This window comes from Lagopus muta, chromosome 1 (assembly GCF_023343835.1).
Source record: "Lagopus muta isolate bLagMut1 chromosome 1, bLagMut1 primary, whole genome shotgun sequence".
Lineage (NCBI taxonomy): Eukaryota > Metazoa > Chordata > Aves > Galliformes > Phasianidae > Lagopus > Lagopus muta.
Window position 1 is genome coordinate 176,801,463 of NC_064433.1, and position 17,737 is coordinate 176,819,199.

The 17,737-nt window shown below is 43.9% G+C and overlaps 1 protein-coding gene across 1 annotated transcript in view; it reads left to right on the top strand.

Moving 5' to 3' along the window:
• The window catches only part of LATS2 (large tumor suppressor kinase 2), a 48,063-nt gene that overhangs the window by 19,881 nt on the left and 10,445 nt on the right, over positions 1 to 17,737 (top strand). The window contains exon 3 of the mRNA XM_048955131.1: positions 15,406 to 15,538. Coding sequence (XP_048811088.1) covers positions 15,406 to 15,538 — 133 coding nt within the window. The remainder of the gene's footprint in view (positions 1 to 15,405; positions 15,539 to 17,737) is intronic.

Genomic DNA, 17,737 nt, shown 5'->3' on the forward strand with positions numbered 1-17,737 from the left:
AGCAGTGTGAGAAAACACGATGGTGCCATTCCTGGATGAACAGGATCTGTGCTGTAAGACCTGTGTCAGAAATTGGGGAAAGCTTGGTGTGGGACAGATCACATTACTAGCATAAATTGCTAACAAGAGTTTCAGTGTTCACCTAGGGTTTCACATTTGCATTGCTCCGTTACAGCAATAATCAAATACAAAGGCAGTGTTCTATTGGCATTGCAGTAGAGGTGTGTGGTGCAACAGCTCTGCAAAAAACGAGGACTCTACCAGGAGGTGTCACAGCCAGAACTGACATTTCTAGGGTAGGGGTGTAGGAAAGTCGCAACACAGAAAAAATGAAAGGATGGCAGTATTTAGTGTGTTTTTATTGTCCTGTATAGATCTCTCTCATTCTTACCTCACTGTTTGCTTCCTTAATGCTCTTCAGGTGGTAATCTAGATATATGTTCAGTCAATGTTCAGAGCAGAGGTAAATAAGCAGTGAACAGGTGGAATGTCTAGACTGTATACTCCATGTTGGAAGGAATGCTATGGAAGGAATGCTGGTATATGGAGTATATATATTGGTTGACAGACAGATCACCTAGATGTTACCACTGAAATACTAACTTAAAGATCACTTGGCATTTATGGTCATAGAATGGCTTGGGTTGGAGGGGACATGAAAGATTTTAATCTCCAACCCCCTGCTGTGGCCAGGACACCTTGCTCTAGATCCTATGTAGGTCCTATTTAAAATGTAGGCTGTCTGATTATTACAGAAAGTAATGGGACGCATATAGAGCTGCTATGACTGTGCTGATGTTTCCTTTGTGTGGTGGTCCTTCAGATAGTTCCAGCATTTCAGATATTGCGTGTTCTGGAATATAAATACTACAAGTTTTAGCTGTGGGAGAAAGTGCCTAAATTCAAGTTTCTATTCATACTTGTATCTTTAGTCATACTTCTGAAATTGCTTATCACTGACTTCTACAGTTAGTCTCTAGTTGTGGCAGTTACTGAAAAGCTTAATTAAATATGAATTGTAATGTCGATAGTTTTGAGACGAGATGGATGCCTTGGAGGAAAGGAGCAGACAGTTGCAATGCTTGTTATGAGAAGTGGATGTTGACCTTGGAAGCAAACTGTCATCTGGAAGCAAATTTGAACACTGATGCTCAGGAATCACTAAACTTACAGTTGTGAGTCTTACAGCGTTGCCCAAAGCAGTGTGCACAGAGATGGGAGCCACGTGGGAGAAGAGAGGAACACTACCACAGGATGATCTCTTGGAGTAGAGTGGTGTAGAGTGACCTCACCATCTAAATACAGAGACCATTTCCATGTATCGTTGCCATGGGTGTTCAGCTTTATTTTGGACTTTGCCTGCTCAGGGAGCACAGCTTTCCTTGATTCTGCAGAGTGGTGTGATGCAACATGTGTTTAACAGGACTTGGCAACACACATGCGGGTTAGATACCAATAGGAGTACTGTCTCTACCCAATTCTTGTAGGGGAAATTTAGGAGTTTGGAGCTTGATTGCTTAGCCAGCCATAGATCCTTACCTTTGGCAGCTTTGTAGAACACTTGCATGAAAACTATGTTTTTTTACTTCACCCAGAAACTTCACCAGCACCCCACTGCTCGTGGTGAGATCTTGGTTTCTGGGGAGCTGCATGGTTGAAACCTGTGTTGCTGTGCTGGTTGTTACTAGTGCTGTCCTGTCAAAGCACTGGCCAGTCTTTTGAAATACTCGAGTTTTGCCCTGGGTCGTTTTGCCATAGGCACCCCTTCCTAGAATATTATCTCAAGAAAGAAAAGTGGTTACGTGTCTCTTACTGCTTTCTTAACATGTTGCACCCTCAAGGATCTCTGAAGAAACGCAGCTGTCTCTGGATAGTATTGATCCAATCGAGCACACCTTGCGATGATAGCAAAGCCTGGGAAACATCTGCCATTTGTTTTCCTACCAAGTGACATGGCTTGAGAGCATTGGGAAGCAGCAGTCTTCTGAAAGTTGGAGTAAAGCTTAAAAGATGGAGGTGAGGAGCATCTGTCTGTTGCTAGGAGTATTAGTAAGCAGTGGTGTCAGCATGAGACAGTTGGCCAAAGGCACTGCTTCAGCTGTGGAGGAGGATGAGGGGAATTGTGCCCTCTGGCTTTCCTCTATCTCTTTTGTGTCAGTTGAAGGTAGTAGAATTCAGACCTCTTTAGAATTCAAAATACTGTATTTTCATAAAACGTGTAGTTGATACAGAACAGGTTCAGTACCTTCTAGAGTCAGTGCTACAGGATCTTTATTGGCTTGATAGTGGGGCTTTTTTTCCCTTCCTCCTGTGGTTTAAAATGGCTTGTCTAACATGTTGATTTATATCCTGTCCTGTAAGGCTGCTTCCCCTTGGCTATCTCTTTTTAGGATGATCACATGCATTTTTGAAAGATGTCCTGTTGTTACCTTGGAATATTAGGTGATAACTGTACATGTTAACAGGGATTACCTTGTTAAACCTAATAGGACACCAACACATGAAGTGCTGCAATGGAAAACTTTCTTAAGGCAGGAAGGGGGAAAAACACAAACCAACCAAACCAACAGTAAAACACAAAAGCCCCATCTTATGGCGTGGGGTGTTGTTGGAAGCATATCTGTTCAGCTGAGAAGTTTGCAGGTTGGTGTGCAGGAAGGAGCTCCAGCAGAGCTGCTGCCTTCCCACTTTCCCTCCCCTTGCATTCCCACAAGCGGCGCTGGCACCGTGCTGAGCTGAGTGGTGACTGCTCAGGGATCCAGTCCAGGTTAAAAATAACTTTTGGGTTCAGTGGGAGAAATATGAACACAACTGGGGTACAGCACAGGGTGTAGGAATGAACAGAGAAGTCGACCACCATCAGAGAGAAAGCTCCTCCTGTGCTCACCATGCTCCTCCTTCCAGCTGTGCTCCAAAGGTGGCCATCAGTTTCCTGCTGCTTCTCCTCTTCCCCTCACCCAGGTTTGGCGGCCCCAGCTGAGCTGCTGCTCAAGTTAACCCTTGCTCACATGGCTCAAAATGAACTGAGTTACCTTCAGCAGCTTGCTTAAAAGTCTCTGTAAAGCCAGCTGTGAGTGGTCAGGCAAGGGGCAGTTGTTTCTGACACAGTTGCAGTTGGAAGATAAGGTGTGCATGCTGACTTATCAATGCTGAGTACACTGTAGTGGTGTGGTCATTTTTCATGTTCTGTGGCTGATCTCATGGATAGCTAATGGCAGATTTGTGAGGAGATGCTGATGGTCATGGGATGGCTCAGATCTCAGAAGAGGATTACTTTTCTCACAACAGCCCCAGAATACATGTGACAGCCTTTGTGTGTGGGTGGAGTGGAACAAGAAGGGTGATTCTTCAGCACTATGTGTGTCTTGGTTATTTGAAGTGTGCCACTTTAGCTATAGCCAATGGAAACAATGTCAAGGTGAGCTGAGTAGAGGTACTGCTAAGGAAATACAAGGTAAAAAGAGAACTTACACGGGCTGTTGTGGAAACCTTCAAAGAAATGGGTTTCTACTTACCAAATATATCTCTGAAAAGAACTACACAGTAGAATTGAAACCCGATGACTGTGTTTCTTTTGGTTGTTTTATTCATTATCTGATGATTCCTCTACTACTGCTCTACATTTAACCAGACCTGGGTGTTTGCTTACATGGTTCCTCTAGGACATCAGTGACATTGTTTGTTACCAGCTGGCTCTGTTTGTTTATTACTCTTCCTTGTTGTAAGTGAGCATAGAAAAGGACCGGTGGCACAAAGCCATTGCCCTGGAGCAGAGCAGGCACAGCCTTTCATTTTCTTCTCACTCTTGGTCAGCTTTGGGGACCCTGGTGGGCATTCCCCCCCACAGCCCTGAGCTGAAGGAGACGCAGCTGCTCTCTTGGGCGAATTGTTTTGTCTCTCCATGGAATCTCATCCTGGGCAGTTATGTGCTAAGAATGTGAATAATTTTGCTGCGGCTGCTTTACATGTAAAAAGCCTGACCTTCACATATTTTATCTGGTCAGATTTTTTTTCTCTCTTTTTTTTTTTTTTTTCCTCTAGCACTGTTAAAGGTTGCATTTTACTTTGCAGCTGCAGGAAGCTGCAGTGACTAGTAGTCACACAGAGCCTTCAGGCAGTTTAGGGATATTTCTATCCTTAAGCAGTGGTAAGTAGTTGCTGCTCTCAGACCCATAGTTGTACACATGCATTTGACAGAGTGAGTGAAACTAAGTGACCTCTGGAACATGTCTCGTGAGTTCCCTAATGTAGTGCAGTTGGAGCATATTGCAGTACAAAGCTGAGTGCACTGATTTTTAAGTCTCAAACGATGAATGCCTTATTCATATTTTTGAATAAGATTTTTAAAAGAAAAATTTCCAATTAGTAAATAAAAATCCAAAATACCAGCAAGTTTTAAAGCTGTATTGCATGTAAAAAGTCCAGCATGCATCTTCCTACTCTTTGAACAATAAAAATGCCAAGCAATCTTGCCTTGAATTCTGCTTGAATTCTGTGCTAGTGTGTGTATATGTGTCTGCACTGAAAAATATGAGGAATCTTGAGATGAAAGCCAGATGTTTTATCAGTTACGTGAAGCTGCTGCCTAGCATTGGGAGGCTGAGAGAGGAAGGAAGGCCACTTCTCACAGTGTTTCTTGGATTGTTTTTTTCTCTCTGCATGTGCGTTACTACAGGATATCGGTTGGAGTTCCATTGGAGTCTCATTGTGGTACAAATCCTTAAAGAAGAGATCAGTTCAGTGGCAATGTATCCCAGCCTGGTATCCTGGTGGATTTATAGTTCTGCTAGAGTATTCCTAGGAGAAAAATTAAGTTGGAAACAAGAGTTTATGAGACAACACTTGAAAGTTCTGGTGTTTTTAAACTCAATAAAACCATGCAAAGTTGCAAGAGAGGAGAGGAGTGCACTCTTTAAATGTTAAAATCTTCAGTAATACAAGAAAATTTGTAATGCCTTAAATAAGCAGCACTCAGTAAATCTGACATAGGCCCCGTTAATGAGGATGGGTGCAAAATTGAGTCTGTTAAGCTGGATATGAAGAAATGCTGTAAGCTGTACTAATGCATTTCAAATGTGCAGCGCTGAATGACATTCTGGGGTGCAGCTGAGTTTGGCAGTGCTAAAAGCTCTTCCAGTCTTTGACACAATTCCCTTCAGTGCTCTGGGGCTTTATTCCTTAACAACAAAGCTCATAACTCATTTTGCTGGAGCTGAATACCCAGCTGACAAGTCCCTTGTATCGTGTTTGGCTAAGGAATCATTTGCAAGTTCTGTGAATATTTGTAAAAATCCTTTACACATAACTGAAGATGTATCCATAGTAGAAGGGCCATGAGAACCACTCATTTTAGTGTCTGTGGCCACTGAAAAGAAATGCTTTCATATACAAATAGCATCACCATAAATGGAGTGCCAGCCAAATGCATTTTGGGCTAACATGAGCAATAAAATTAGCAAACACATCACTTGCTGCTAATGAAGGGGAATAAGCTCATCATGAAGCCTTCACTGAACTGCTATTCTATCCAGCTTGATTTACTTGCCCTGATAGGGTAAAAAACCTGCTGTCTCAGAAGGATGTGGGAGCTCGTGGTGGTGTTCTGACTGCTCAGAACGTGATGGGCGGCTCTGGGGGGAGCAGGGACGGCCTGCCCTTCCTGAAGCGAGTGGGCCTGCTTGTCAGGCAGCCTGCCTGGGAGGGAGAACCTGAACAAAGATGTTTCCAAGAGATTGGTGTTAACTGAAAAGGGTTTATACAACCCTTTTAAAATAGCAGCTGGTTCTGGCACAGCATGATGCTGCTTTTGCTGCAGCTACTGTTTTAACACATAGAATAATAGAATCATTTAGGTTGAAAAAGTCCCCTAAGATTATCAAGTCCAACTGTCCACCCATCCCACCATGCTCACTAACCGCATTCCTCAGAACCACATTCTCATGTTTCTTAAACACCTCGAGGAATGGTGACTCCACCACCTCCCTGGGCAGCCTGTGCCATTGCCTCACCACTATTTCGGAGAAACAATTATTCCTACTATCGAATGTGAACCTCCCCTGGTGCAACTTAAGGCCATTTTACCATTTCTTTACAGTGAGGTGACGGAGCACTGGAACAGGCTGCCCAGGGAGGTGGTGGAGTCTCCTTCTCTGGAGATGTTCAAGACCTGCCTGGATGCCTACCTGTGCGACCTACTGTAGGGAACCTGCTTTGGCAGGAGGGTTGGACTCGATGATCTCTGGAGGTCCCTTCCAATCCCTACAATTCTGTGATTCTGTGATACCTGTCTTCCTATTGCTGTTACCTGGGAGAAGAGGCCTATGCCCACCTTGCCACAGCCTTCTTTCAGGTAGTTGCAGAGAGCAGTAAGTCTCTCCTGAGCCTTCTCTGGACTGAACAATCCCAGTTCCCTCACTTGCTCCCTATAAGCCTTATGCTCCAGACCCTTCTCAGCTCCGTTGCCCTTCTCTGCACATGCTCCAAGGCCTCAACGTCATTCTTGTATTGAGAGGCCAAAACTGAATACAGTACACTCTGAGACTAGAGCTGAGTACAGAGGGACGATCCCCTCCCTGCTCCTGCTGGCTGCACTGTTTCTTACACAAGCCAGGATGCCATTAGCCATCTTGGCCACCTGGGCACACTGCTGGTATATGTTATAAAACAGATGAATCGAAAGGAAGGGTTCAAATGGCAAAAGAGCACTTGAAGATTCTTGCACTGTTTGTTTTCCTCCTCATTATAAGACTTCAATGGCTAATTTTGTCTGCTAATGACTGGTGATACAGCCTGGCAGTTCCCACAGTGCTGCTGTTGAAGGACTCTGAAGGTTTCTCTTGTGTCAGCTCACCTGTTTTCCTCCTCAAAGAAAGGAAATGGAAGTTGGGGTTGGGAAGAGCTGTGTTGAAAGCTTTAGCAACATCAGTCAAAATGAGGCTGGCAACAAGCTGCCTGCTTCTCTGCCCTGCACAAAAGATTTGGTGGTTGACTCTTTCATGAGGAGTCAGTGGGTTGCTTGTTCCTCAAGTGCTAGATGGGAACCTCAGAGCTCGCCCAGCGCTGGATTTGGTGCTGAAATAGGCTGGAGTTTGTGCTGGCACCTCTTTCTGTTCAGAAATGGGAACAGGAACTGGGTGGATTTTTCATGGTATAGTTTGGGATATGTGACGCTTCATGACTAGGGACAACTTGTGTGTTTACATCAATTTTAAATTTATTTTCTAGTTGCTTTCCATTTCTTTTCTTCAGAATTCTATAGCTATTCTAAGGTGTTGTGTTACTTCTTCAATGCTGAACCTGACGGACCGTGGGTTGGTGTGGCTCCTGTCAGCCAGAGGAACTCAAAAGCCTTGCAGGTGTATGGCTGAGAGCTGTGGGATGGGGCAGCAGTCAGCTCAGAGGCTGCAGCTGGGAAGGACAGGAGAGATTTGGAGCTGGGAACCTGCTGCAGGCCCTGACCAGTTCCCTGTTCTTGCCTCAAAGTGGTGTCATTTTGAGGAAGTAAAATGACACCTTAGGAAAGGTGCTGTGAGGTGTGTGTGTGTGAAGCAAGTATGGTCTTCCATCCTGCTCTGTGATATAAACCTGACAATGCAATAATTTGTGAAGTGCTATTTATGTAACATATCTTATTCTGAGTACAGGATTTCTGATTTAACACATAATAATGCTTCTGATTTGAGATGCTTCTGCTCCAGCACTGAGTAAAGAGAGATTTAAAGAACTTTCTGTTGATGAATCGGTCATGGGTCATTTGGTTAGCCTGAGCTCTGAATAGTTGGAATAGCTCTCCAGTGAGCAGACCCAGAATAATGAGGAACAGCTATGGCTGCATATACAATTGTTTGTTCTGCTTTAAATCAGAAATCTCCTTCAGAATAGGATTCTTCCCTTATGTCTGCGTAGGGCTCAGCACTGTGTGGAAGGCTGTGGGTGTCATCACAGAAAGGACTTGGTGTAGATAGAAGATGAGATCTGTAGCACAGTGAAAACATACAAATATGTGCTTCTTCTTGCCATTAATGCAAGTCTGGCTTGTGAATTTAGCATGGAGGTGATCCTGTCCTACTGCACCTCTCAGTTCTCTGTGTGACCTGCAGCAAGGCATGTTTTCTAGGATTGGGCCTTCCTGCACTTGTGGAGATGTTCTTGTTGCCTGTCACTGTTGGCAGAGCTTGAACCTGTGCTCCTCGCTAAGCTGGCATAGGACAGATGCCTCCAGGAAAGCGTGTTGGTAAATATATGAGCATGGCAGATCCTCTGTGGGTGCTGTCAGTGTCTCTTGTTCTATTGGATGCCTAAGGGAAGTGAGATTTCTCCCAGCACAGGTGTGTTTTTGGCCGGAACAGGAAGGAGAATAGGCACTGCCATGCCCTTCAGGTCCCAAGCCAAGCTGCATGTGCCAAGGGGCCAGCTGCTCACTGCTGCCCTCTGCTCTCCCCACCTCCTGCTTGGGTCACAGCAGCTCTGTTCTCTGAGCAGGCTCTTGGGTCAGAGCAGGCTCTGTTCCAGCCTACTCACCATAAAGATCCCAAAACAAGTGGCATTCGTGATAGCTTTTGATTATTCTCACTCCCTTTTCATTACTGTTAATGCTGTGATCACTCTTTCCTTGCCTGTTTTTAGACGTTTCTTCTGGGCAGCTTGTGTGACTTGCGGGTTTGTTTCTGAGGGTAGCACCTCTCAGTTTCCTGCAAGCCTTCCTGTTACCACCTTCTTTTCAGAGTGCTTAACATGCAACCACATGCATTCTGTCTATTAGCTAGAGTAAACGTGCTATGTCCTGTGGCTTCAAGGATGAAGGCAGTCTCACAGGTTGGTTTGTATGGTAGCAGTATGAAGATTTCTGTCCTGGGACCCAGGAGCAGTGACACACGAGCATTCCAACAGCTTTTGTGCCTACTACTGCAAGTTGAACCATTTGGGCTTGTTTCCTTACTTCTGTGTAATCTTAAATTATCATAGTGCCACAAGAGAAACAAGAACAGTTCCACTGTTGTGCTGGCAGCTGTGCAAACACAGGTTAGTTAAGGAGCCTGCAGGTGACCGTCTGAATCAAGACTAGAAAGTTAGAGAAGCATGAGCAGTGAGGTGGTGGTGAATGTTGTAGTAATTTTATTTCTATTTTTTTTCTTCTGATAGGATGCTGACCAGAAGCTTGTATCGTTTCCTAAATTCTCCCTCTGTTTTTTGGACATACTCCCTTTGTTAGTTCTTCAAATAAAAAGAAATGTTATTTTAAAGCTTTCTTGTTAAACTTGTTCCTTACCTGTAAAACCCCATTATTAACTTACTGCTCAGACTTTTTTCACGTGTTGATTTGATTTAATTTAGTGAGTCTTGTTTTTCACCACCTGCCCATATTTTTGTCCAGCCCTCAGTACTTTATGTACCCTAGGTTGTCTGTTCTTTATACTTTTTCTGTTACGAAGTCTGATTAAACAAAAAACAAAAAACATTCTGACAGCACAAATTGAGAACATACAGTAGGTGCAGAGCAGGGCTGGAGTGGCCTACCAAAGTAATGGATGACCTTAAGGGTTGAAGTACTGCTTGAACTGGGCATAAACTGGAGAACACAAAGAGCAGAGTCTCCAAACAAGGACTGAAAGCCAGGAGTAAAGCCTCAAACTCAAACTTCCTCTGCTGAAGTCAACAAAGAAAATGAATGACTTTGCTTCCAAAGTAACATCATCTGCACCATCTGCATCTTACTCAGAGTGGTGTGTGCAGCTCTTATCAAAAACCTTATTCCAGTCTGATCTTCCTTGATACAGAGAAGAGCTACTGCAGTGAAGAAGAGAGCAGAGAGCCTGTTTTTGCAAGAGAAAACCAAAGGAATGTGGTTTGTTTAACCCAGGAGGCCAACCTGCAACCCTTGGGATGAGAGGGGGTTCATTCCCAACAGATAACAGCAGAGCTTTTGAAGTTTAAAGATAATCAAAATTAAAGATAGGGGGGATTAACTGGCCATGTGAAATTGAAGCTGAAAATAAGAGGAAGGTGTACAGCCAGCAAAGCACGGTAACTGTGAAGAGCTTCCTAATGGACTGATGGAGGCAGAAAAATCTTGGCTGGCGTTGAAGTAGATTCCCCTTGTTTTCTGAATGGATTGCATGGATTATGAAGAGGCTAAGTCATCCCATGTCAGACAAGTAGACACTCAACAGGTCTTTTTTTGCCTGTGCTGTTGTTCTCCTGCTGTTTTGATATCCTAAACTGAAGATCTCTAGTAATTCGCAGGATAGATCTTTAGTTATATGTCTAGAATGTTTCAATTAGGGTTTTAATCAAGCATGGGAATTTGTGGGCAAGATGAAGGCCCTGCTGCCAGCAACCTGAAATCAGGCAAAGCCAAAGTAGAGTACAGAGTTGGATGAAGCGTCCAAATGGAGAGCAATTGCAGATGAGGAGTATTAAAAAAATACAGTTCTCTGTTCTGTAGAGCTGCAGTAATTCCATCAGAGCGTATTGTACGCATTGTTTCCTGAATTTCTTAGTTTTCGCACATTTAAAATCATGAATGAAATTTCTTACAGTGGTGGACTGTCTCTGAAAGGTTCGTAATCAATTCTGGAGCATGCCTTTTGGCAGGAGTCTGATTTTTCTCCCTTCCGGAGGGAACCTGTATCTGTTTCCTGCATCTGTTGCCCATCCTCCATTGTGAATGGAAAGTGGGTAATTAATTTTTAGCTGTTGTTAGCAATTAATTGCCCTTGCCAAATTTTGGAGGACCTATTGTCTCCTTCAGACACAATGTTCTTGGGAAAAGGTCTTACTTATTGTGCAATCTTCACTTGGATGATAAATACATCTTGGCAACTGGGAGCCTTCTGAATGAAAAATGTTGCTGGACAACTCTGTACTAGAGCAAGAACGCTCGCCGCTGCCAGTGCTGGTGGAGCGAGGCCAGGCAGGAGGGTAAAGCAGGGGAAGCCTTTCACGTTGTCTGTGGAGCACGGAGAGGTGCAGCCTCTTTGTGCACATGTCCAAATATCTGTTTACCATTAAACAAGGATTTTCCCTGTTGAGCATCCGAGCTGAAAGGTGCCTTTCCTTCTAACAACATCCTGAAGCGGCTTGGCAAGCTGCTTTCTGTGGACACAGAAATGGGGAAATTGCTGAGCACACTGGCACGCAGCTCTCTGGTTTGGGTGGCTGCTGGAGGCTCTAGCTGAGAAGCAGCCCCTCTCCCATTTTTCTCTGAACCCACAAATATGGAATTTTGCAGAGCTGCCCCAGTCCACAAAGACTACATTGGTAACTTTGTGGTTCTTGGCCTGACGCTAGTTTTCCATTAGGTCTGTCCTGAACCACAACTAACCACTGAAACCTCATTTTAATATCGCAGTTGTAACATTAATTATGAAGTTATTAGTTGTTTGTAACAGCACGTTTTCCTTTTGTAGCTATTCTTTCTTCTTCTCACCAGCAGCAGTGTCTAGAGGCAAAAAGGTGCGTGAAGGCTTGCACAGAGACATGTTTGAATGCTCCAAGGGGAATACACAGAATGCAAAGAATGAGCTGGGGCCGGGACTGCTCTGTTCCCTGGTGGTTTGGGTGCACGCTGCCAGGGCTCGTGTTTGTGCTTGGACCCTGACAGCTGGCTGCAGGGTGTGCAGCATGAAGCCAGGGGCTGGGTTTCTCAGCAGTGCTGCAACTGACAGCACTTGGCGTGCTGAAAGGGAAACGAGCAGAAACAGAGAGCAGTGTACCTTGCAGTTAATGGAAAACTTTGTTGACTTCAGTGGGAGTTGGATTTGGTCCTGTGCCTATTTGAATGTTTTGGCATTCGATACTGTTCCAAATGGATTTTTTTTTCATGTCTCATTTCTGATCTTCTCTTCCTACTGTTTCTAAAATGTACTTACCTTGCAGTGATATCATTGAGACAGCTCTGGCTGTGTCAGTGTAGCTGTGCATATTTCTCCCTGCCCAGTGTCTGTCACATTGTTCACCAGCCTTTCTGTTGTTTCCAGTATCGGTCTGCAAACTTGCGGCATTGATTCCTCTCCTTCCTGAGCCCATTCTGCTCCTTCTTACAAACAACTTCCATCTGACTTAAACCTCTATGCCCAACCTCCAGCCTCCCATAATTGCAGTTATCGGTGCTATTTAATTCATTTTCTGCACTGCTTCCCTCCTTTTCTACATGAAATCTTTATTTTTTGTTTGTCGACCCCCATGTGCTCAGAGATGATGCAAGCCTTCTGGGAACTGACCTCATGAACAGAGGCTGTGTGTGTCTCATGGTATCTGTGGGGGAAAAGGCCAAAGCTATGGGATTTGGGGAATACAGGTGTTCTTTTGAACCACAAGAAACCTTACATTTTTCCAGCAGCGATATAAATGCTGAGCAGACAGGGTCAGTGATGAGGAAACCCTTCTGAGAGCAGGAGCTGACTCATGAAGATGAGAGGCGGAGAGCTGGTACCTGGCTGCTGTCCACACAGTGGGCAGTGAGGGTGCGATTGTCACTGACACATCCACCGGTCAAAGCTCTTGCTGGCTCTTCCAAGTTAACATACGGTCTGTCCTGAAATGTTCGGGGCTTTTCCCTCCCATTATTCCTGTTGATTTAAATATGAATCCCTTGTTATTCCTGCTAAAGGTAGAACACACAGCTGTGAGCAAACTGTTGTCATTTTAGTGGTGCTAGTCTTCTGACAGTGGCAGTGGCAAAAGATGAGAACTGTAGTGCAAGTATACGAGGGAAGGTTTGTTTTTTGAGATATCATGGTGGTGATAAAAGGCCACGTTCTTTAACTTCTCTAAATTCTGTTTATCACATTTAAGATGGGGAGAAGTGCGTTACGTAGACTTTTATTAATGGTTAAGGTAATTGTTTACCATATGTTTGTTCTCTTGATCCCCCATAGCAGACAAAATCAAAAAAGCTCAAGATCCAGCTCGGAGACCTTGTTGTGTATTGAGCACATTTGATTTTGGGGAAATTGAAGTCTTGTGTCTAAGGTCAGATCCAGCCAGTGTCAGAGGGCGGCGTGTGAGCAGCCAGAGCCCCTTGATGGTGAGACGGCTCAGACTGAGATACGAATTTGCTAATGCTTCAGAAATGTATCCAGAAAAAGAAAAAAGAAAGGGGAAAAAAACATTGTGGGAAATTCTTTCCTTCATGCATAATAGTTTTGTTGTTTTAAAATTGCACTTAGTAATGTGTTGATGCCAGTGAAATATTTCAGCTATAGGAAATGTGAAACCCACTACTGCCTTTCTATGAATTATGACTCATAAATTGTATGAAAAATATTCAAACTTGCTATAGCTATTCCCCCAGCAGAACCTCTGAGTAATGGAGAAAATACTTCCATTCTGGGGGGAGTAGCAGGAGACTGAGCTAAGTGAAATTAAATGCAAAGTGCCAGCATGTAGCTTTGTGTTAAGTGTCATCTGAGACCATCCTCCATTGCTAGGTAAACAGTGAGTGTGAATGTAACACGCACTTGCAGTTGAGCCAAGCAAAGCTCTTTGCTCCAGATGATATGGAAAGGGGCACATGGGCTGGGGCTACCTGCGTGCAATCTGACACATAGCCTTGCCCTGTGGGAGAGCCGGGCGTTTGCAATGCTGCACCAACACAGCCAGCACATCTGCAGCCAGCAAGCCAAATTCCATCTGATTTAGTGCCTATGGGCAGGTCTCACTGGCAGAATCATAGAACCATAGAAACACCAAGATTAGAAAAGACCTTCAAGATCATCTTGTCCAGCCATCCACCTACCACCAGTGTTTCCCCACTAAACCATGTCCCTCATCCGCTTCCCACCGGATTTGTACTCCAAACCCCTCACAGTTCTGTTGCCCTTCTCTGGACACACTCCAGGGCCTCAATGTCTGTCTTGTAGTAAGGGTCCAAAACTGAACACAGTACTCAAGGTGCAGCCTCACCAAAGCTGAGTACAGAGGGCTGATCCCCTCCCTGCTCCTGCTGGCTTCACTATTGCTGATAAAAGCCTGGATACTGTTGGCCTTCTTGGCCACCTGGTCACACTGTTGGCTCATGTTCAGTCAAGAGTCAACCAACACCCTCCAGGTCCCTTTCCTCAACACAGTCTTCCAGCCATTCTACCCCAAACCTCTAACATTGCCTGGAGTTGCTGTGGCCAAAGCGCAGGACCCAGCACTTGCTCTTGTTGAACCTCATTCTGTTAGCTGCAGACCAACAATCCAGCCTGTCCAGATCCTCTGTAGGGCCTTCCTACCCCCAGACAGATCAACACTTCTTGCCAACTTGGTGTCATCTGCAAACATACGGAGGGTTCACTCAGTCCCTTCATCCAGATCATCCATAAAGATACTGAAGAAGACAAGCCCCCTAAAATGGCAATAGGGTGGCAAAGTAGCGAGCTCTGCTGACAATTCCTTGACAATAACATTTATTTCATGCAAATTCTGCTATCTAAGAGGTAAGTATCTGGTTCAAATTAGTCTTCTAATCGTCTGTTGCCAAAGATGAGTTTATCTCCTGTTGTTTCTGTCTTATGAATTGCTTTCTGGAAGTAATTATGGAAGTACCTGGAAGTTCTCGGCAACTACTTTAGACAGTTAATCTGACTTTTTGATGGCTGAAGTTCAATGCTATGAATTCATGCTGGATTTCACTTTCTCCATCATTTCAGAAAATACCTTGCAGCTATGTGAGGATTTGCAAATTTTACTTTGCAGTCAGAGGAGAATCACTGTTGAAATCTTTTGTATATACCTGAGCCATAAGTATGTGTATAAACAAAGTCCGGGAGAGTGGTTTCCTGGCTGTAGAGCAAGGGACACTAACAGTGATTATGATGGAGTTGTTCAACTGGAGTATTTACTTCTGCGCAGTTTCATTTTTATGCCTGGCACCCATACTAATTTTTCAGACTGAAAGTAATGTGTGCCCACTGAAATGCAGTTAGAAAGGCCAATAATGTGAAATACAGCTTAATGTGCTAGTATTTTACCACATAGATAGTGAGCAGTACTGCAAAGACCATTGCCTCCAGTGGGGCCAGGATTTGCCCAGCATAGATCAGTCCCTGCCTACTTAACTCTTGTGGTGTTTGGGGAAGTTCAGAATTGCACTCGCTGTATAGAGAGATGCTGGCGCGTTAGAGAGACGTGCTTTCGACTACCAAAAGCCAAGTATTTCCTTCTGTCTCACACTAAGTCAAACTGTGCTGACTTTTCCAGATCTAGAACTTGGGTAGGTTGAAATTGGTGGGTTCTTTTAATTTTTAAATTGTACAGGGTAAGCAAGTGTTTTCAAAATGTGAGTCCATTTGGCTTCAGACAGCTGTTACCAGGTGTAAATTACAAAAAGTTTCTGTAAGTTTAAGACTGCTTTCTAGCTTGCAGTAAAATGCTTGGGCTTTGTCTCAGAGTGATTCAGTTTGTATTTCCTTTACACAGGAAATGGCCGTGCGGGCGCTGAAGCAGACAGGTAGCAGAAGTATTGAAGCAGCTCTGGAATACATCAGTAAGATGGGCTACTTGGATCCTAGAAATGAGCAGATAGTACGTGTAATTAAGCAGACCTCACCAGGTAAGCACGAAGTTTTCTTTAAACTGTTCTTTCTTGCAATAAACTAGGTTTTGAGTAAACCTGTTGCTGTTAAGAAGGAGAAAGGCTGTGTCCAACAGTAGTCTTGCAGATGATGGTTATGCTCAGCTGGGCTGCAAGGTGAGCATAGCTCACCTGCTTCGCAGCAGCCATCTGCATGCACATTCCTACTGCTCCTTCCTAAACACAAAGCTGTCTGTCCTTCAGTGCAAGTCATCTCAATCATCTTGAGTCTACCACGGGGTAAAAGCTTGCACGTAGATAAAGGCTGTGGAGCTGTGAATCTCACTTCCCAGGAAGTCATTCATGTTGGCATCCTTGTGAGTAGACTGCAGAAATAGCTCAGGCTAAGGTGGCTTTTCACTCATCCCTGCTAGTCTGCTTCAGCTCTGCCCCATATAAACTAAATGAGAGGATTTGGGCCCTGCATGTGCCTGACCAGCAAACGTCAAAAATAACATACATCTCTTCTAAAAGGGTTAAAAAGTCTTTCCAGGAAAAAAGCTTTAATGACTCCATTGTTGGTTTTGCTTTCTTAACGTTCTAATACGTGCAGATGTTTTGAGTCCTTCACCTTTTGAGCAGATCTCCCTTTACTTTTAGGTACATAGAAAGCAAAACTTAAATATCATGCAAATAATGTTTGCTTGCTTATGGTGCAGCAGAACCATACTGATCTGTTTGATGTTGCACTGTTTGTGCTAGGATAGTACAGGTCTCTGCAGATGACTGGGGAGCATGTAATGCTACCTGGGAACTTTCCATTTGCAATTCAGGAATGTAAAACTCACAGTTCTGAATTTCTTGTATTGGTATATGGAAATAGATCTTTCACATTACTCATTTTAGTCCTACTTTAATAGTAAAGCTAATGAGTTTTAGCATACCATCAAGACTTAAAAATTAAAAGATGTTTCTTTTGGACAGAGACTATATATAAAAAGAGTTGATGCCATGAGTACAGTTAATGAATCTTACAGAATACACTTAGAACACTTCACAGGCAAGAGATGGTTGTAACCTTTTTGGCTGGGAATGTGCAGGTGAAAAAAAATCAGCAGTAACCAGTATATTTGGTATCTTTACAGTTCCAAATATTCCTTAGACAGACCAGAACAGACTTACTGGTTTACAAATTTCGGAGGTGGAGTTCATACCTCTCCTTACATTAGCAAGATTCTTTATGCAGTTGAAGAATATGACCCATAAGAGGACAGTTGTTGCTGCTGCTTTCCTCAGTGGCCTATGAGAAAACAAAGTCAGTTTGTCCCTGAGGCTGCAAGTGATTCCTGATGACAGAGATGACAAAAGGGTCATGTGGCTGCCTCCCACATCCAGCCCAGAGCAGCCACTTCTTAGGATTATTTGGATTGCCACAGCCTTATCAGTGCATCTCATTGTGTTCTGGCAGATCAGCTTCCAGGGAGTAGCTGTAAGTACAGCCTTGGAAGTGTGCCCTTATGTTATCGCAGGAAAAACTGCTGCTGATAATAGATGACACTTGAAAGAAGGTTGATAATTTGTCCAACTTCATTTAATTTCAAAACATTGCATTGTTTATGATGCGTCATTTAGTATGGGCACAGCCTCTTCAGTGTGCAGAAATGATGCATAGGCCTTGCTTAATGTTCTGCATGTCCTTATCAGTTTGTGTGTATGCAGGTGAGGAGTTCACAGCAGTGCATAAGGGTGCTGCACCTGGCTCAGCTGAGATATGCTGTAAGGCAAATAAGCTTGCAATCCAGCAGTCCAGCCTGTTGGACTTAATGCAGTGCAACTGCACTTGCAGACCTTGTGAAATCAAGATTTTAAAAGGAAATTGTTCAAGCATACATGGGCCAAGTCCTACAATTTGTGAAAGCTAAAGAGCCAGAGCGGGAACAAAAAGCCAGCTCAGAGTATCTCTCTATCTTTTTCTGCACCCACAGTTTGTCCATGGATGAGAGAACTGATGAAAAGTGCTATTAACACTTCCAGCACAGGAATGCTGGCATTTTGTCTCTGCAGTCCTTCAAGCTGAGATTAGCATGTTGACACACTGAACAGCAGGAAAATGAGTGATTTAAGGGGACATTCTTTGCCCGACACATTGGAAAGAAGATAGGATAAGCTGTGTTACACCTTTGTTGTAAATGGAGTAGAAAACAAGGATGTTTGAGGAGCATTGTGGAACAGAGAGAT